This window comes from Dermacentor albipictus, chromosome 8, assembly GCF_038994185.2.
Source record: "Dermacentor albipictus isolate Rhodes 1998 colony chromosome 8, USDA_Dalb.pri_finalv2, whole genome shotgun sequence".
In the NCBI taxonomy this organism is placed as follows: Eukaryota; Metazoa; Arthropoda; class Arachnida; order Ixodida; family Ixodidae; genus Dermacentor; species Dermacentor albipictus.
The window spans coordinates 75950933-75972500 of NC_091828.1; the positions used below are offsets into that span (position 1 = coordinate 75950933).

The following is a 21568-nucleotide window of genomic DNA, read 5'->3' on the forward strand; positions in this document are numbered from 1 at the left end:
CAACACTTCTTTTGCGTAATGCTGCAAAGCACGTATTGACTATATTTAACATAATACTCACTGCTTTGCGATACACAATGCACCGCAATAGTTCTGTACGAAGTAGTTTGATGGCACGCTTTATTAGGGAAAAGAAGAATTGAAAAACCCTATTTCAGAACTTCTTCCAAATAGAGGTATAATGCCCCGCTAGAACGCGTGAAATGTTTAGTGGTCCTACCATAAATGAGCTAACAAAGATGTATGCAACATCTGATATAAAACAGCGTTGGCCCTACGTGCATTTACGCCGCTAAACAAGCTAAACCCAAGAAGCCTAAGCCATAATGAAAATAGAAAAAGATGAGCGCAATTTTTGTTGGCATGCTAAATAACTCACAGAGATGGGTGGACTGCGGGAAAAACTGCTTCTTGGCAGCTTATAGATACCGGTACCATTTTTCTACTGTAGTATAATTAGAATTTGTATAACGCACTTCCTCATCCTCAACTTAGCTATTGCGAACTGGTACGGGGAAGTGCCGCGCTTTCTCATATCTATGGCCAATTCATCTGATCGAGAAAAATATACCTGGCACATATTTTTGTATGTTTCACATTGTAGCGCTGCCAAGTGCTGACTTAAGGGGCTGCGATTCCTGTCAAAACCCCAGCCGCTAAGCCACCGCAGCGGGTAAACGTGCATGGGCTGAATACAATTGTGATATTGCAGATAAAAACAAATATTTGTTTTGTTCACTGGCAATATAGAATATTGATGGCTTGCGAAAGAAGTCCGATTTCATTGTAGTGTTGGTAGGTCAATCTGATTTTTGCCCTTCTCCTGTCCTTTGCCATTTCTTTCTTTGCCTCCTTCTGTCTGTGCTGTTTCTCACTAATCTTTTTTAGAAGATTTCGACATTATTTGGTCAGTGGCGCACTGGCGGACTACATACTGGGAAGAACGGACGGGGTACTGAGGCCGGTTAACCATTGAAGCGCAAACCCAAAAATTTTTTGATGACGCTATAGCCAACTAACACGCATATACCAAGCCCCAAATTGCCGCACGAGACAAAATTGTTGAACAGGAACGGCACCTAGTACGTAGTCCGCGATCAGGTTAATGTTCATATGTCGCTATAAGATAAGCTTCTTGAAAACAAACTCAATGTTTCCTTCAGGGCTGCTTACGTGCCTAAGCGTTTGATGAATAAAAATGGGATATATAATTATTGAACGCATTACGCCTAACACAAAAAGTGAATGTTCCCATCTTGTCTTAGGGACAAGTAGAGGCAGCTTGGACCGGGCAGAATTTGCTGCATCATAAAAGTGGTGTTGCCGACACCGGGCGCTAATGCTGTAGAGAAATTGAATTGATCTTTCCAAAGGCCAAGCGACTCTAGTCGAACGGTTCCAAGCTTCGAAATGTTCGGGATGCCACGTTTGAATGTGACCCTTGTCTCGTGAGAAACCTCCCGGAGTGTCAACCGCAAATCTGAATCGCTTTTTTATACTGCGCTGTTATACCTGACGCTGCTGTTAACTGAGGAAAGCTGAGTGAAAGCCAGATATACACTATTTGCCTTGCAATGAAGCTGAAGGGCTTTTCGCGCAAACATATATTGGAAAGCAGATGTGTTAACGCCCGCGTGCTGAGATTGTTGTATAGCGTGTATACACACTAACAGTTCTATTCCTTTCTTGTGGGGCACAGCGAAGTCGCCATCTGGTGAGTATTACAATGTTTTATTTGTTATTCTGGGTCGTTAACAACTTTTACAGAGCTAGCTCATATATTGTGACTACATGTACATTATAAGAAATATTGCCACCGCCTGCAGCGTGCACAAGCTAAATGAAGGCGGCAACTTTTCCCCCTGTTTGGTAGATGTCGCTTTAGCGGCCGCAGATCAATTAATAATGTCACGCTGTTACTGCGAATTCGTATAGTGTTAAATATTGAATTGCATGCTATACTGAAGTTCCTGTTCATGGCTGAGCAGTGCGTACGTGGCGCGTCCACGCGTGGAACGTACTCGTTCTAACACTGACGGCCGTGCAAGTGGCTGAGTGTTGAAGACGCACTGCCAAGTGGCAAACCTTATGTTTCCTGCACCACAGTAACATGTACCAACCACTGACGACAAAGAACTCGCGCTAAGAAATCACAGTCTCTGCATCGACTACTATGATCTCGTTTGGACATAATTTTGCGCGCGCGACTAAGCAAAGCCCGTCGTTCTCCTTACTACCTCGACAAAGGCACGTTTTGACGCGCAAGACTGGCAAGATTTCCCAAAAAAAGGGACCAATTTATCTCTGGGGACTTTTTGGGTCTGACAACCGGGAGAAAGAAGCTTTCATAAACTGCTGTGATGTTTCGGTGCATGGCATACGAGATTGGGTGGCGTGCGCGGTACAGCGCAGACCGCCAGATTTCGGAGCCCATGATCCGTGCACGATACGTATTGACCACTTCTGTCGAGAGATGGAGCTGCCATCCTCTTCATCGTGGGTCAACTTTCTCGTGCCATCTGTCAAGAAGATTTTGGAACCATGTAAGAGGACTCGGAGCTCCAACTAGAAATCTGCACTCAGCCGTAAGGGATGAAGACGCTAACATCTGCGAAAGAGGCGACGCGCTGCGGTGCATCAGAGACGCCATTAGGAGTAAATTAGGCAAGAAAGAAAGCCTAGTTCAGACTCATACCCAGAAAAAGAGAAGCCTGACAGATCAAGGTTTAGCGTAGTAGGGTTTTTCTGGAAAACCAGCAGAAGAAAATGTTACTAACAGAGCCGCAGGTCCCGATGTAATCCCCAAACGGCCAACCTAGCAGCTGCGTCCAGAGAGCACGGCACAGCAGAGTAACGCTATGGAGTAAGATGTTAAAACGAACAAAATTCTATTTAGGTTTCGTGAAAGCTGGTCAACCTTATCTCTAAGGGCACATGTGGAAAGGGTAGGAAGAGCTCGTACGCGCAGGTTACAGTGCCATCGGTGGCATATCGTATGGCGATGCAAGCCAAAAAATTAGAATTGTCGAAGTCGGCGGAGCAAACGGATATACTGGGGGAGCAACAGAACGGCCTGAGGCGAGGTAGATGCTTAGAGGATAATATTAACGCGATAGCGTTAAGGAGCTCGTGTCGCAGAAAAGCCGGTGTCGTCGTCGTCGGTGTCGGCGTCGGGTGTCGGCGTTTGCGGCGTTGACCGTGAGCGATAAATCACGGCAGGCGCTTCATAAATAAAAAGCAACTTCCAAGATTGGCCCGGTGGGAATCGAACCAGGGTCTCCGGAGTGTGAGACGGAGACGCTACCACTCAGCCACGAGTTCGATGCTTCCAAGCGGTGCAAACGCGCCTCTAGTGAATGCGGTGTTGCCTTCGAAACGAGCCGTGGAAAGTTATAATGCGGTGTATATCGGTAATTATGAACATGTAACGTACAGAAGTCGCAATTACACGAGGTGCGAAGTGAATTTCCGCTGCATTTCTTCTGCGCTTTCCGCACACGCAGAGCCATCTTGCGGCAAACACAGAAGACTCCCTCCTCTCAATGTACGGCGCTGCCCCGACAGGAGGCGCGCCGCGCCCGCATTGGGACCACTGCCAGGCGCGTCGCGGGACTCCCTCTCCCCTGACGACGCTTCGCCGTGCTCCCGGTTTAGATTACTATCTCTCTGCCCGTGCCGATCACGACGTTTGGCTGGCGTAGATCGTTTCCCCTCCGAGACACCGAGTTCTTTGGTTCGTTCCGTTCGCTCAGGCGCACGTTTCGTTGCCGCGCCGAACGCTGCGTTGCTCGACGCTCACCGCGTGATAGGTGGGCGCTAAGTCCGATGCGGGGCGCATCGTAAGTGATCGCTGTGCCGTAGCGCATTGTCTTATACCCCTTGGCGGGTCGACGGGAACGCTGTCGCGTCCCACTCTTGAATGCGAAGCTTAAGCGTCCTCCAATTTTTATTTTTTTGCACTGACGCAGTGCGTAGAGATTTCAATACAAATCATGTGGGAAGGCTGGAAAGGGATCAATTTGTGGGAATTCATCGAGGAGTGAAGCAAGGGTGTCCTGTATCGATTGCTGTTCCCGCTTTATGTTAACGGCATAGATAGACGACTGGAAAGCGGTGAAGGTTTCAATCTATCTTACACCCGTAACGGGCAAAACTGGCAACAAAAGGAGGCCTCTGGGCTGGTGCATGAGGATGACATAGTGCTACTAGGGGACAACGCAAGGGATTAACACGAACTTGCAAATACACGTGACAGTGCAGTAACGAAAATAGGCCTTAAGTTTAGCAAAGAGAAAGAGGGAAATATGATGTTTAATGAATAGAGGAGTATTGATGTGGTATCAGTTCAACAGGAAGTCATATCCATTGTCAATCAGTATGAATACGTGGGTGTGCACATCAGCGAAGGAAGTGCCTACTCAAGGCCTCGCCAACTAACCTAAGATGTAAAGGGAAGTGGAATGCAGGAATAAAAAGAAACATAGAGAGCTTTGGGGCTACAAAAATTACGAGGTGGTGAGTGGAGCTTGAACAAGTGTAATGGCGCCAGCGCTAACGTCCCCAAATGCATATCTGTGATTTAAAGGAGAAATATTGTGGATGTTGGAGATTAACCAGAGGATGGTGGGCCGACCAGCTTTGGAGACCCACGGTAAAACCACAAACGAAGCAGTGCTAGGTGAGATGGGTTGGGCTTCTTTTGAAGACAGAGAAGCGCAGAGCAAGATTAGCTTTGGAGGGAGACTAAGAAACACGGATGAAAAGAAATGGGCGGCTAAAGTGCACAAATATCTGTACCTCCCGAACGTGGACACGGAATGGGGAAAGGGGGAAGAAAGTTCGCAACCAAGTACAGGGTATTTCAACGAGTAAATAGAAAATTAGGATTCATAAAAAGAAACTGTAAATTGGATGCAAGGAACGATAAGAAAATTGACCATCGATATTTCCAAAACGACAAGAAATAAATCAGGAGGAAAAATCTTTGATAACGTATCTGATGCCAGAGTTTGCCGCCCGAGGGCAAAAACATACCGGAGCAAATATGTGCTGCGGAAGGCAGCATGTATGTGCTACAAAAAGAAATCTCGGATACGACTCGTCAAAGCGTTACGGAATGCCAAGATAATCATCCAGTGTGGCACGCAGTGAGTGTTCATGTTCCAGAAGTTCCGGGATTGAAAGACGATGGAATGATTAACTGCTGAGGAGTTGATACAAGTAGGACACGATTATGGTATTGGTGGAGGAATAGCATGGAAGATATTGACAGAAGCGGAGTCATTACAACGGTAGGTAATGATACAGTATAGCGATAGAGGTTTCACAATCTAAACTAGGAATGAGATCAGGTACAGACAAAATGCTAGATAGTGTTACATGTACAAAAGCCTGATGAAATCAAGAAGGTTAGGTGATTAGCTGTCTACACCCTGGTTCAGAGCGGATGCTAATAAACATCATCATCAGAATGGAGTCGAGATGGAGTGTTGAGTAGAAGAACGTTCCAGAATAGAGGGGTTTGTGTTTTGGCCATTTTTGACACACACACACACACACACACACACACACACACACACACACACACACACACACACACACACACACACACACACACACACACACACACACAATCTATAATTCTACCATGGAAGGGATAGCCAGTCTTATTTAAGGCTTTATACAGGTAGTTAGTAACGTTGGTTAACATTCCCACAAGTGTCATGTGGTTCTTCTAAGAGCACGTAACGTTTTTTTAAATATTTATTATGGGGTTTTACGTGCCAAAACTACTTTCTGCTTATGAGGCACGCCGTAGGGGGGGGGACTCCGGAAATTTGGACCACCTGGGGTTCTTTAACGTGCACCTAAATCTAAGCACACGGGTGTTTTCGCATTTCGCCCCCATCGAGATGCGGCCGCCGTGGCCGGGATTCGATCCCGCGACCTCGTGCTCAGCAGCCCAACACCATAGCCACTGAGCAACCACGGTGGGTAGGACGTAACGTAAGCACAAGAAACGTAAGGGTTAGATGGGGGTTTGTTTCCTTAACATACCTGCGTGATTGCCACCCGTGTGCTGCATGTTTGCATGATCTGAATTGAATATTTTTTGCAATCACCTATAGAATTCATAATTTTCTTCGAATGAAAATTTTTGTTTACTGCTTCAACATTTAAAATAAATGCTTATGTTTTTTTTCGATATTCATGTAGAGAAGACAGGTCGTGAGACAGGTAGGTATCAGGCAAACGTTTTTTCAACCAACTATAATACGCCCTTCAACATAGTCCTTCTAGCTTTTAATTCTTGGGAACTTGTTTGTCAGCACTGACATTGAAGGTGAAAAAGCCGAGCTTCAAATTTGGCAATCTCTAATGAGAGCGCATGAGACGGAGCGTGACCACTGGCTACGAACATTGAGTGCGAAAGTTGCGAAACGCAGGGAAAGTCTTTCTTCTGTCAGAAACTTTAAATAATAAACAAATGGGGGGGGGGGTTATGCCTCATTACTCCCGGTCTTATTACGTCGGAGAAAAAGAATAAGTGAAATTTGTACGCTGATGATTAGCGCATAATAAAGGCTCCAAAACAAGTCCCCTCCCCCCCCCCCCCCCACACCGACATACTTATAATATATATAATGGGTTAGGAAACCGACAAGGCTATCAATATTTGACTATAAGCAGAATAAATAAATTCTCGATTGATTATTTGATTGTTGAGGGATTTTCAGCGTCTCTAAACAGCACAGGCCTGTACACGCATACTGTATAATGCTGGGCTTGAGCTCACATTGACCATAAGGGTTTTCTATACGTGCAATCAAACATTCGCGCATTGGCGTTCTTGATTTATATTCACCACCAGCAACGAAATGCATTAAGAAATAAACTTCCATGCAAGGGGCAGTTCTCATTGCTTTGAATGCGATGAAAGACCGTTGTCAGCTTCATTTCCAACTTTCCTGGCCACGGTTTTTTCCAGAATCATTATCGTCGGTAGCGAATTCGCCGAAAGCTGGTAAGGATTTGAATATAGCTGCTAACAGGGCTATGGTAACTTACTGCAAAACTTGGGGCCCTATTCGCAGAATAAAAATCTCACTATATAACTGTTTATTAGTATTACTTTGAGTTCACAGTGCTTTGAATACGATGAAAGACCATTTCCAACTCCATTTCTAACTTTCCTCTCCACGATTTTTTCACAAACATTATCGTCAGTAGCGCATTTGCAGAAAACTGGTAAGAATTTCAGTATAGCTGCTAACAGGGCTATGGCAACTTACTGCAAAAACTGAGCCCCGTATTCATACACATGAAAAATATTTTACTATATGATTGTTTACTAGATAAAATCTCAACCAGTCCTAATGATGGACATATTATTAGCAAAAGTGCCCAACCTGCATTCACAGAGTTCTCGCTCGAAAGCATTCATTGTCATTGGTCGGCTACATTCCCTAATATGATGTCAAGCATCAGAATTGGCTATGATTTGCTCCCACGATTATTTCTAACGTAATACATTTTTTATGAGTGCGGCCCTTGAAGCCGTAGCGTAGTGTGCATTTCTCTTGATGTGTGCAGTGTGCAACTCAAGCCTCGTACCGAGCACGAAGTTGTTACATTGAAATTGTTCGTTAGAACAAATGCGAGCCAATTCTAATTTACCACAATATTAGGGAACGTGGTCAGCGAGTGACACACAGCTCTTGCGAAGGTAAAGTTTTGTGAATTCAGCCCCAGGATTTAATAGCCATTGTAAGATAACTGTGCTTCGGTCGGATTTGTCGTAACTTCTTTCTTTCTAAATCTTATGTGCGGTGCTTTTTCAGTATTGGCATCATCGGAAGCGAGTCCGTCGGAAACCGGTAAGAATTTGGAAAGTGTTTTTTTTTTTAGGTTTGACAAACAAATGCAAAAGCTGCCCCCGTCAGCTTTCAGCGAAATAAAATTTATTTTTTTCTTGTATGAATGTACAAAATTAATCAACGGTTTTCTTTTATTTGAAACCAATCGTGTACAATCAGGGAATCACTAGGGATGCTTAAAGGAGGGCAAATCACGTAAATATGGGTCTGCAATAAGAGAGAAAGTTGAGATAGTTGGTATATACTGCACAATACATGCAGTATTCAGGACATTTTCCATTCGTGTATTTATTTCTCATTCTCCTGTTCGCAAATATAGTTGATTGTGTATACATTCCTAAAATGGTTCCACCCTTCGGGGTGTATATTTGTCCCACAACAATAATCGTCATCTCCTTTGCTTGCATTTCCTTTCTTGAACGATCGGCGCTCGCACCTTCCTACTCAGAATGCTGTGTTACACTGACTCAGAATTCGTTACCGTTCGTGACTGGGAAGTACCGGGCTCGCAGCATTAGAAAAAGGAAACACGAGCAAGACAGATGACTATTAATGTTAGGGGACAAGATGAGTCCCAAAGGGTGTAAATTGTTTTTAAGGCTGAGGCTCTGTTTCGCATTCCTCATGCGCCTCCTTCGAATACCCTTAACAAACATGAGTTCCTAGTGTAATCAATAATATTATATTGGAAAATAGGAACCCTGGCATATCCGAAGGAAGTCGTGCATCCAAGTTTTTAAGCAAGTGAATCATGAATTCCAAGTTAAGATTCTACGCTTCCCATAGCAAGTGCGAATATTTTAGCACATTAGTAAGGTACAACGTTTGTTTTCGTTTTCTTTAAATGTCGCAGTTGAACCGCATAGCACTTTGGCAATACTGAGTTGTGGCGAAATAAATTGGCATCTCTGGAAATATCTCCCTCGTGCAACAGAAGCCAATCTCGAAGGACATCTTTTTGTGTATTGCAAACGCCGGAAGTGATTCCGGAACCTGTACAAACCCACGGCTGCCATACGTTGTTTTGATTTCTTGTATGCGTATCTCGGTGGTTGGCTGCGGCTGTTTATCGTGCGAGTGAAGGAATTGTTGGCCCAATTCAATGGCTCAAACCCTTGCTGCGCCGTTGGCTTCCAGAGCGTGCAAAACTAAACATGACTTTTTGTGGGAGAGATTTAGAGTAAAAGATTTCTAATCAATAATTTCAGTTTAAATTTGCATTGGGAGCCCTGTTTATTTGTGTGTGTATTACTCACATTGGGTCCGTTACTCTCAGTTGCAATACTAAACTAGCCGGGCGTCATCGTAGTGGCCAATGTAAACTTACATCTGCACATGTTACTTTTTGCATGATTAAATTGAGTGAGTTTATTCAGTTTGCGATTCATTGTCTTAACTCTGGCAGTGATACTAAGACACCTGATCAACTTAACGTGCTTCTAATACGTTGTCTTCCAGAAGGCGTAGCACCGGGATCCACAGTAAGCAGGAGTCCGGGCTTGGCACTTTTTGGTTAAGTTAGACGGCAGAGACGTTGAGACCGGGAGCACTAAGTTTAATGAAATCCGGACAGTTCAGTATGTTGTGTGCCTCTACGTATGTTCGTGGTAATAATATTGAGTGCAAGAGAAATTTACTTGCATAAGGCTTTCTAAAGATGTGTCGTTCCAGACATTTCGAATTAGCGATTTTGTCAGTTCTGTAGAGCCGAGGGCACTGCTATCTCCTCTGTGATTGGCACATGATGCGGTCATCACAAAATTCGACATTACCGCGGAATTCGGCAATGTCCACATCAAACACCCCAGCTCAAAAATCTCACAGCGTAGCACTTCTTGCGAATAGAAGCGCTTGAAAACGTTATAAGGCTATTTTATGGGTGAATTAGTGAGAAGCATCAACTACAATTTATATTATAGCTCGACGTTTCTGAGCCCGACTTGCTCCTTCTTCAGGTGTGAGATGGCGTGAGGCGTAGCAGGCTAGTGGAAGTGCTCTAGGTGCCGCAATGCCGGTCATAGTCTCCGCGCTTGCCGTGGAGGGTATCGAAAAGCGGAAACTTTAGGCTTTCAGCCCCTAGGCACAAAAAAAGTATTTGTGTGCTACGTGTACCATAGTTTTGCGCTTGCTAAAATTATCGAAGGTGGCTGTTCGCTTCATCTACTCTGAATGCTCCCCTTTCGCTAGTGTTTATGCTTCAGAAGATCATGTTCAATTGCAATCGCCGTAAATTTGCTCGCTTATGACTTTCGCATAAACTTTATCATTAGGCATCTCTCCGTGAGGACTTTTTCCTGCAACCAGCACCTAACTTTTCTCACCGGGACTCTCCTAAAAAAGAAAAGCACAGTATTGTCACGTAGTAGTGAGGAAGGCAGGAAAACTGTGATTAACTAAACTAGCGTTTTATTGGGCGAACTTCAGCCCTCAAAAGCAGGCTACACTCAAGGAACAACGATAGCGGCGAACACAGTCGGCGATCGTCGAAAATCTGATCTGCCGGTCAAGCACGTCGGCTTTTATGCATGGATCATCGAAGGCTCCAGAGTAATCGCTGGTGCCCGCGTACCTTTCAGAAAATTCTGCACAATTCCCGTCGCACATGCAATCAGATTTTATACACTGGCTAAAGTTAGCTGGGGCACCTTGTATACGGAATAATTATACCCTCTTTTGTACTTATTCTACTGTATTATGTTTTTCTGAAATGTCTATAAGCCTGAACTGGTAATTTGTAAATTATCGTATTCATGAATCCTAGTGACACCACAATAGCTTTATTTGTACCAGACCGTTCCTATGTATTACCCTCAACCACAGGGCGTTAGCGGTAACTCGTGTAAATAAATAAATAAATAAATAAATAAATAAATAAATAAATAAATAAATAAATAAATAAATAAATAAATAAATAAATAAATAAATAAGCAAGCAAAACATAAGCAAATAAATAAATAAATAAATAAATAAATAAATAAATAAATAAATAAATAAATAAATGAATAAACGAGTTTGCTCTAGAAGCCCGCCGGATTCCGCCTCGAATGGTGGCATCTCGTTAGTTTAGTTCCCTTTTATACTTCGTTATATTAGAAACGAATTAGATATTTTGAGTGGTGCATGTCATAGAGGCACACGTATCTAATAAGTGAAAATTGTCATTGTACACTGGCGCGGAACAGGTGACCCGGAACAGAGACATCTCGTGCTCATGTGGGAACGATGTCGGTAACTGCCTGCTGCCGTGCATTTGAAATGACGCCGAGCACAGTTCACTTCGTCGGAGTGGTTATAAGTTATATATGAGGCGCTGGTTCTTCCATATTTAATGAAGCACGCGCATCCCCGCCGCAAATATGTGCTCGCGCAGGCAGCCCAGGAAAACCCGACAGCTCAGCCGGCTCAGACAAGTGGTCCCAGCGGCGACGATGGCTCGTCTCCGGACGATGAGCAAGCGAGCTCCACAGATGCGTTGCCCGCTGCCGCAGAGGTCGAGGAGCCACGCGCTGAACAGTTGGACGAGGAGAGGTGAGGCGACGCTAAGAGTTACGGGAAGGACAACTTCGCTACGCTATACGGCGAGTCAGTCTTCGGATTAGACACGTCTCCCGTGCTACGTTGCAGACAAAACAAAAAAATAACTGCGCAGAAACCGCTGTTGAAAATTGTCGAAGGAAGCGAGTTTGCCAAACGGCGGTGGTAAAGACTACGGTCGAATAAAATAACGCTCTTGAACGCTCTTGATAAATAACGCCTTGATTGCTAATTATCATCCCATATCAATAACTTCCACATGTTGCAAACTTGCTGAGCATATGATAGCTAACTACATAACTACATTTCTAAACGATAACAAGAAACTTACCCCCCATCAGCATGGGTTTCGAAAAGGCTTTTCCACTGTCACTCAGCTAACTTCTGTCATTCATACTTTTGCAAGTGTACTAAATAGCGCTGGTCAAATGGATGTTATTTTTTAGACTTCAGCAAAGCCTTTGATGTTATTTCTCATGCCAAACTAATTTACAAACTTGAACTTATTGGTCCTCCAAATTTCATAATTCGTTGGATTTCCTCATACCTTTCTCACCGCACACAATTTGTTTGTATTGATGATTGCTATTCAAACCACCTGCCGGTCACTTCAGGCGTCCCACAGGGAAGCGTCCTCGGACCTCTCCTCTTTTTGATAAATATCAATGGCATTACTAACGTTATAACTACCCCTGTTCAAATTAGATTATTTGCAGATGACTGCGTTTTATTTCACCAAATTACTTGCCAAGATGATCAAGTTTTACTAAACTCCAATCTTCAGAACATACATACATGGTGTAATAAATGGGACATGAAGCTAAATTTAGAGAAAACAGTATACATGACGATAACTAACAAAAAGGCTTCCTTCTCATTTCCTTACAATATTTCATCTCACCTTCTGAGCGAAGTCAGCGAGTACAAGTATCTAGGAGTTACAATAACGAAAAACCTTAGCTGGAATAAACATGTATCAAACGTATGCTCCTCAGCCTTTCGTAAACTCTGCTTTCTTAGACATAAACTAAAACTTGCCCCACCTGAACTTAAAAAATTAACCTACTTTTGAATAATAAGGCCATCACTCGAATATGCGTGCACCGTCTGGGCCTCGTGCACTAAACGTAACATCGAGGCCCTTGAAATCATTCAACGCAAAGCCGTCTGTTTTATTTTTTCAAAGTATCGTGTAACTGACTCACCAACGACCCTCATGCGAACTCACGGTATTGAAACATTACACCTGCGCCGGAAAATTCAAAGACTGAAACTACTTTTCTTACTAAAAAACCATAAACTGTCTATGAATGCAGACCCCTTCCTTAAACCTAACACTACGCGCCAAACACGAAATCATCATGCACAATCATTAACCCCTTAGATTGCTAGGATTAACGCCTTTAAATACTCATTTTTTTCCACGCACCATTGAGGAGTGGAACAGGTGTCCGCGAGATCTTTTAACCCGAGCTGATTCTTTTGACTCAATGTTTTCTTCACAGCATTTAATTTGAGAGCCATTTATTTCTACGTTTACTTTTTGTATTTTTGCATCTGAGCCTTGTATTTATTCCTGTATTTTGTGTTACAACTTGTATTTAACATTTTTTCAATTTTGCTAATCCTGTTCTTTTTGCATATATTATGTATTCGCCCCTCCTGCTTGGGCCTACTGTAGGCCTGCAGTATGTTCTAAATAAAATAAATAAAAAAATAAAAATTGTCGAAGGAAGCGAGTTTGCCAAACGGTGGTGGTAAAGACTACGGTCGAATAAAATAACGCTCTTGAAGGCGTACGTTTGTTTCAGCGAGGATGTTTAGCTATCGTTCACGTCTCCATGTTCTCGGCGTAACACTGCGAATAACAGTGCCGCTAATCGGCGCATTTGTTGCAGTGGCATATATGGACTTACAAACAAGCCAGTTCGTTAATGTGTGCGTTGGCACCGTCGGCGGGAGTACCTGCTGGGAAGGTGACTGCCATCCTTCTCTCGCCTCACCTGAGCCCTTTGTCGTAGCCACGCCAAAACGTAGAGGGAGGCGAAAAAACCTTGAGGCTGCTCATCCGTTAGCGCTGCACCGCACCATGTAAGCCTTCCGACGCAACGAAGCTTGTCGCGCGACAGCATGAGCGTCTCGAAGGGCTGTAATAGCTGCCGAAAAAGAATGGCGCGAACGAACTGAGACGTCAGTGTTTTCTATCTCGTCCCTGTTCGTTCGCGCCATTCTTCCTCGCCAGCCCCACCAACCTGCCCAACAGTCAGTGCTTCTAAAGAGCTAGCGTTTGGTGACGAATGCGCCCTGCGACGCAGTTGTACGACAGCTTGCGTATTTTGCATTGTCGCCTCTGTGCCGAGAAGCGTTTTAAACGGACCGCACTGAAAGCGCTGCAACGAGCTATAACAAGGTAATCGCTTTGAAATTCTGCAGTGCCATTCACACAAAAGCCTTCTTCGCGGATTGATGGTGACATCATGATTGAATTGAATGGTATATTTATGTGGCTGCAAAACAGCAAACAACAAACCTTCTAATTTGGTGTACAATGAAAATAACATCACGGTAAGAGTAACGACGATAGCGCGTCGACATACCGACACCTACGTCAAATATAACCACACCGGTGATAATGCAATGACCTGTTGAAGATGCATAACAATTACGGCGACGACGCTAATATGCACGACCTCGAGGACCGTATTCATAGCATAACGACAACAGCGGTGACATGGCGGATGAAAACGCCGACGACGCCTAACACGAAGTGAATGTGAGTATAAATTCTTGGTGGAGGCGAATAGTTTACGATGCGAAGCGCATAGACACAATTACTACATCTCTCGCTAAACATCGTACATGGCATTGAGCCACAAAACAAAGAAAAGAAGAAAGGAAGTTGCAGCTTCGCCCGAAAGGCGGAGCACCGATTGCGATAGCAATCGGTGCTCCGCCTTTGGTAGATGGTAGATGGCTGTAAGAAGTAAGGGTAGTAGCGTTATCGGCTGTATCAAATTATAAACATTCGCTTACTAACTAAATTAGCAAGCATGGTGTCACCCGGGCACGGGTAAACATCAACACATCTCGCCCCTTTACAGCGGAAACTCGCTGTCAGAACGCTGGAGGGAGGAATCGCGGAAGGAGCAGCGAGCGAACTGACCTTAGTGTATGTCTCGCTTCAACGCGAACGGGACATTTAAAGCACAGCATATACGAAGCTACCGGCGCTTCGCGCACACTCCCAAAATCGCAGATCGCTTTCGAGATTCGGCGCCCGCCCGGCCGCACCTTGAGCAGCAGCCGCGGGAGAAGAACGCCCTCCCCCTCCTCCTCCTCCCTCACCTTGTTCCCGTGCCTCGCACGCGACAGAATGGAGCTCGCTTCCGGACCGCATTCCTCGGTCGCGCACGCGAGATTGAGGCGCCTTGGGCGGCTCATGCTCTCACGCTTTCACTCGCACATACAGCTTACGGTGCGCGGCGACGCCTTTATTGCCCTTGGTCTTTATACGGAACCTCACGGCAACGGCAACGGCGACGCCGCCGGCAGAAATGCGCATGGAGTGTCCATATAACAGCTATCGCAATAAAAAGGAATAGAAAAAAATACTGCTTGCGGATATCCACTCAAATTTTGCCCAGAAGTACCCTTTTGCATGAAGTCTACTTGAAATCATGCTTTCAGGCGTTACATATGTTACCGTATGTTGTTGTGAAAAAGCATGTTGTAGTAGGGAAATTGTAACTGGCTTCAGATTTTATTATGTAAACCATCCGTAGTCGGCGGTGCCATGCTCTAAATTTTCTCAAATTATGTTGAGTTCCGTTTTCTGCGCCAGTCAGTGCTGAGATACAGCAACAACACCCGACTGCTTGTCGTTGTCCCCTACCTATCAGCATCGTGGCGAGACAGTCATACTGGGGTCTAGCAGAACTTTGCATGATATATGGACCGGTGGCTTCCGATATCACACGGGCACGCAAAGATGCACCGCTGCGATCTACAGGCCGCAATAGATCGGGCATCTTGAACTATTTCCTTAGAAATCGCGTTTTAGCTAACCGTCACACTCGGAAGACACCATACGCTTACATCGCATCTGCAGTCGGAGATATGAAATGTTCACACACACACACACACACACACACACACACACACACACACACACACACACACACACACACACACACACACACACACACACACACACACACACACACACACACAACACAAACACAAACACAAACACAAACACAAACACACACGCACGCACACACACACACACACACACACACACACACACACACACACACACACACACACACACACACACACACACACACACACACACACACACACGCACGCGCACGCACGCGCACGCACGCACACGCACACACACGCACGCACACGCACACGCACACGCACACGCACACACACACACACACAGAGAGAGAGAGAGAAATTATATCTTGAACACTGTCGGAAGGATTGTCCTTCCTGTTCAAGGGAGCCAAACGCTGAAACTCTGTAGGTTCTCATGCCACGCTTGCTACTGGAGGCACCTCTCAGTTGCGCCACTCCTTTCCTGCATCCAAATGCGGCACTGTTGAATCCCAAGCTCCGAGATTTTGAGACGATATATGCTCGCTTTTAGAGCGAGCCAGCAGAATCCAACGAACGCTCGGGTCGTGTAAAAGTTAGCGCTTCCATGAATCTCCACCGACTAGTATTTGTTCTTGAAATAGTAAGCGCAGGAAAGTTGAATAAGTACGCGCGGGAAAACGCCATATCTTCTAGTATAGCTTACAAACAGCCCAACTAAAAAAGAATGATCGCTAGACACAACCAAAAGTGGGCACGCCCACAGTGTAAAACGACGAAGCCGAAGAGGCATTCCTCACGTGATCCCACTTTACACGTCACTCTGGCGCTTGCGGTAGATGCAGAGGATAGCGCTACCGTTTGTCTTCTGGCTTAATATGAAGCCAACTTAGCTCCATGTAGGGCCAATGACAACTTATGCGTGATTCTGTTACATGCTCTGCGCTGGGAAGTGCTGACTTAACAAAAAAACAGTGGCGTTACAGTGCTAAACGCGAGAGAAATGCGTCGCGCCTCTTTGGAGTCCCGGATGCACGATTTAAATCACGTTCACCTGGTTGTAAAGGGTCGTTCAGTAGCACCCTCGACACACGTGCTCCTTCTTCGGCGAGCGAAGTTTAGATGACGGTAGTCCAGGGAAGACCATCGTCTGTTGCGATATACATATACGTGTGAGATTTAGACACTTCGGTTCTCACTAATTGCGTGAACCACTGTTTTTGCAGAACGGTGCCAGGCCTAGTGGTATTGCTGGCCGTCATCTTCGCAGTACTGGCAGTAGGCCTAGTCGCTGTGGCTTTCACTTTGTACATCTTGACGAGCAATGGTGAGTCGGCAGCTTCTTACTGAAGAACGCAGAATTTAGACAGTCTAATATCATCGGGCACCCAAGCCAGTTATTATATCGATACTGTTTGTTACAATTACATATCTTATGCTTTAGGTGTTAATTACTGTGTCCAGTACTATTATTACAACTGCTGACTAGCAGATCCGAGTGACTGGATTGAAAAGCCACCATTAAACACAAGCTGTTTTTCTGGTTTTGGCTACTATTATACAGCCATTTCGTCTACTGGTGTAGAGATTCGTCCATGCATTTCACGAAAGGGGCGGCCTGTTTGAGGCCGCCTCTTTTCTTAGCAGTTAAGTACAAACTACAGTGATGAACTTTTTGCACATGTCTTACTACGTGAAGTGGTCCAGGACAGACTGACAATACGTTTTCTTCCAGTTTCTCTGAGCGGATAACGAATCGGCTAAGCTTGCGGCATTTTCGTATGTACCGGAAGGTTTGGAAGCAAGAAACGAAAATTGAAATTTATATGCGATTTGTGTACTTTTAGATCTTTTTAAGTATTATGTGTGGCCATAACCAAAACGTTTATGGATAGTACATTTCTGCGCAGCTGTATTTCTGCAGGATGCATCGGCTAAAGCATACTAATCTCTTTAAACGCATGCCCTTCATCGCTGCAGCTTTCCGTCACTGCAGCAGAAAGCTGACCATGGGCATAGCAAGTGGGCAGGACCTCGTTACACCTCCGACATCACTCCCACCAGCTTGCCTACTCTACTGAAAGGAAACCCTGTATACAAGCCAACGTTAGCCAAACCGTTGAACTAAAAGAACGATAAAAAAATTCCACGGTGCTTGATAATATCTTAAAATCTATACGGTGCGTAGTCGCCAAACGTCTGGCAACCAAACACCGTAGGTTTTACAATTATATCGGGTACCGTGCCTTTTGGATTTTTGTTTTTGTCGGACAGCTTGGCTAACGTTAGCTGAGAGAAACGGTACACTATAAAACGCAAGTTTACAACCCTTCGGGACTTACAATGTCCCCAAAGAATAATGACCATGTGTGGTACGCACGTCGTGGCTAAGAGGCCATGGAGTTGGGTTGCTAAGCAGGAGGTGGCGGGTTCGTTTCGCTGCCTCGGCGGTTGCGTTTCGACGGGGGTGAAGTGCAAAAAAACGCTCGTGCACCGTGCAGTGAATGGGGCGCGTTAAAAAATCTCAGGTGGTCAGAAATATTCTTGAGCCTCCCACTACGGCACGCCTCATTACCACACGTTGTTCTGGCAGGTGAAATTCCCGAATTGACCCCTTTTTAACCATCGGCACTGCTTGCATTTCCTGTCTTTAAAACTCGGCACTCACTGTTTTCCTGCAAAAAAAAAAAAGCGTTGTCACTCCGATATGCACATGTCGTTCATGACCCGAAAGTACCATGTGCGCAGCGGTGACTAAAGAAAAGGCACGTAAGATAGAAGACGTCGAAATAAAACAAGCGCTCGCCCAGACGTGAAAGGAAATAAAACATATAATGACGTTTCGAGGCCGCTATTGGTCTGTTGTTCACATTGCAGATGGGCGTCAGAAGGGCGAATGCGTTAGGTGCCCTATGCGCGAATGTATATTTCGGGGTTATTGCCCCGCCTGCGGTTAATCGCTTGTTAGCCGATTGATATCTCAAGATTCCACGAGCAGCAGTGATGATAGGCGCTTCTCTGGTTTCGATACGCACTCGCAGCCTCCCCATCAAAGATGTGGTTAGAAGTCATGAGATGATCAGCTAAGGCGTTCAAGCTTGCATTTTTTTTTTGCTGACGTCGTTCTCGTGCCGCTGAATATTTTCTTAAAGCTGTCCAGTTCTCCCTTGGTAGGATACGTCACAATTCTTGTATAGCATCTTGTAGATTACGCTATTAGACCTTGACTTTTCCAAAGCTCCTGCCACACCTACGAGCTTACGTCTTAGTTTGTATCTTGGCAGGTGTGCGATTTCTACGCCATGTTCCAAAAACTTTTGCCAATGTGTCACTGATTCCTTGCGTGTAGAGGAGGGCCGCACGCCTCTGCTTGTCTTTTTCTTGTATTGTTTCATGGTTAACAACCACAGAGTTTTCAGTAGCAGCGAAGGGTAGCCGTTGTGGGAGATGTCATTCCTTAAAACTGCTAGCTCTTCTATGCGCTTTCGAGATCCGGAGAAGATGCGGAATGCGCGAGGGAAGAGTGCAGTGGCAACGGAGCCATTCGGGTCCTGTAGTATAGGCAGTTCAAATGTGGGTCGGCTTCCAATGCACGCTGGTTGCAGTTCCCTAGGCCGAACGTCGAGGAAGACAATCTGTCTATTATTATTTTTTCTTCTTGCATGGTAAACTGGATACGCGGTACGAAAGAGTTCAGATGCTCAGGGAAGTGCAGCTCGTGTTGGCGAAGGATAGGAAAAAAGAAAAACGGTTTTCTATGCACCGGGAAAAACTTTTTCGAGCCATCTTGTACGAGGCTTTCAGAAAACTTTCAAGTGCCTCTAGGCTGGTGTTTGAGTAGGAGACCGAAACGGAAGCTCCCACTGCTGTTCCGAACTGCGGCTTGTGGAACGCCCCCTTAAGACAAAATACATGTTCGTCATGCAGCATCGAAGGAGGTGGATTAAATAATTATTGTGCCTCATATAGCTAGCGAAGCGTCATTCTCGCACCAAGAGACTGCGTAATCGACAGTGACGGAAGTAAATATTGACTTTAAGTCAAAATGGACTATCATTTCCTCGTTGTTGATGGTGACATATGTTACAAGTTCAATAAGATGTGCGGAATCCTTGACATAAGTGCACGGGCTTCCTACCAAGGTGCCTAGGACAAGGATCAAATAGGCGGATAATTCGTTCAATGAATATAGCATGTGAAGTCTACTATTGGTCTGAGGGGCACCTCAGGTTTGTGAACCCTCCGCAAGCCGTAATTTTCAGGAGCCAAACTGTTACGACAAAACAACTTCTAATACAGTTGTTTTCTTGTGGCACAAACATAAATGCTCCCGTAAGTATAGTTTTTCTAGTTCGGAACCTATCCTTGTCGTTGGGTCCTGGCTCAGCTCAGTGTAGGTTGTTTCATCTTGAAGCAAGGACGTCACCTTCGCGACGCAGGCTGGGTGATCGAGGATAACCATGGCATTCCGTTTGTGCGCTGGAAACGTAACCATGTCGTTATTCACTGAATCTTCGCAACGCTATTTTCTCAGGGTCAGGTGCTGTGTACGTGTTGGCCTTTGACAGCTTGGAGAGGACTGTGCTGGCGCTTGAACGTGCCTTCTCTTGAAGAGGGGGGTCGACCATGCGTACAGCTTGTTCCATGGCGCAGAATATTTTCACGTAGTTTAGACCAACGTTGAAGTTGAAGCCACGGCTGAGAAGGCGTTCTTCCGAGGGGTCGAGCGTGGGCGAAGACAGGTTGCAAACACCCAGCATACCAGTATTGATCAGCGTTCTCTAGCATCAAGGAGGAAAACTTTGCGTCCTGGGATTCTGTCCTAATTTCCCGAGTCCGGCAAGTGACGTTATTTGCATGCGGCGACGCATAATGAAAGTCGCTGAGAAAGTGGTATTCAAGCAGGCATCGGACAAAGAACACGTTACTGATGCGGAAAGCATCAAACTGCCCACTGAGCCATTAAGCCATCGTCTGTAGCAGCGAAACGGCACCCAAATTCCTATTGGCTGTGACGGGTGCCTCGACGGAGCAGAGCGGGACAAAAGGCACACCTGCACGCGCGTTGGCGTGCCTGGTGTTGTTTGAGGGGAGAGGGCATCGCCGCGCCGCCCGTTCGTTCGTTGTCCTCGCAAGCTCTCTTCAGTGTTGCAACTTCGCCTCGGTAATTACTATAAAGAAATTAATGCACTAAAACAATAAATTTGAATCAAAAAATTTTGGCAGTAGGGAGTTTCAAACTTACGACCCCACCCTCAAGAGCCGAGTGTCTTACCAAATGGGCCATACCAACGCCTCCTAGATGGCGGACATGTGCACTCTGATTTATGACGTCATGCTGCTTGTACCGTAATTTCCATTGCGAAGCCCGGCGTTACGAAAGCGGTAACGTCCAGTTTTCCGCGGCTTACTTGGCAGCGTCCCCATTAGATTCTATGGCCGTCGGGCGAGAGAGCATGACGTCACGGATCGAAGTGCACTGGCCTTGTGATATATCAAGAAGGGGTTGGCCAAGTGTTTCAGCCAACTACATGTCTGGCCAAGTGTCTCGCTTGCCCGTGAGTAGTTCATACCTGGAAGGACCGCTTAGCGGAGTTTATGTGGACATTGATGCTTCCACATTCAGAACTCATAAGGAGTGTTTAGGCGTCTTGCAAATTCTTATTTACGAGACACTTGATTGCTGCTTTCTTTGCCAAAATCCGCCCTTGTAGCAGGCGGTTGGCTGCTTGGGCAATTCTTCGTCTTACCATTGCAGTACGTGCAAGCAGCAGCAGGTTGCTTAATACTTGGGGACAACATGAGCCCCAAAGGGTGCAAGCCCTACTTAGTGTCTATACTTCTGGCTGGAGTAAGCAAAAAAAACGTCATTTTTTGTGCTTTTTTCGGCGTCTCTCCATAACTTTCGTATCTGACGTGTTTTGCCGGCTCCACGTAGGAGGTCAGCTTACGGCTCGTGCAGCTGCACTAACACTAGGACTGCGCTAATAGTAATTTTTGAGACAAAATGGAATACGAATGGAACATGGATAAAAGCGAATTGAATAGTTTTC

At 45.4% G+C, this 21568-nt stretch overlaps 2 protein-coding genes across 10 annotated transcripts in view; one reads left to right on the forward strand and one right to left on the reverse strand.

The window, feature by feature from the left end:
• LOC135895820 (uncharacterized) overlaps positions 1-21568 on the reverse strand; it is a 155821-nt gene that overhangs the window by 99024 nt on the left and 35229 nt on the right. The window lies entirely within an intron of this gene.
• LOC135895788 (uncharacterized) overlaps positions 1-21568 on the forward strand; it is a 50608-nt gene that overhangs the window by 427 nt on the left and 28613 nt on the right. For 5 of the 8 annotated variants that reach the window (XM_065423957.1, XM_065423991.1, XM_065423982.1 and 2 more), the window contains exons 2-8: positions 1700-1714; positions 6217-6237; positions 6989-7024; positions 7842-7877; positions 9336-9358; positions 11248-11405; positions 16742-16842. In XM_065423957.1, coding sequence (XP_065280029.1) covers positions 1700-1714; positions 6217-6237; positions 6989-7024; positions 7842-7877; positions 9336-9358; positions 11248-11405; positions 16742-16842 — 390 coding nt within the window. Of the gene's footprint in view, positions 1-1699; positions 1715-6216; positions 6238-6988; positions 7025-7841; positions 7878-9335; positions 9359-11247; positions 11406-13313; positions 13503-16741; positions 16843-21568 lie in introns of those variants that run through there. The other 3 variants (XM_065423967.1, XM_070523608.1, XM_065424011.1) reach the window with 3 other exon arrangements.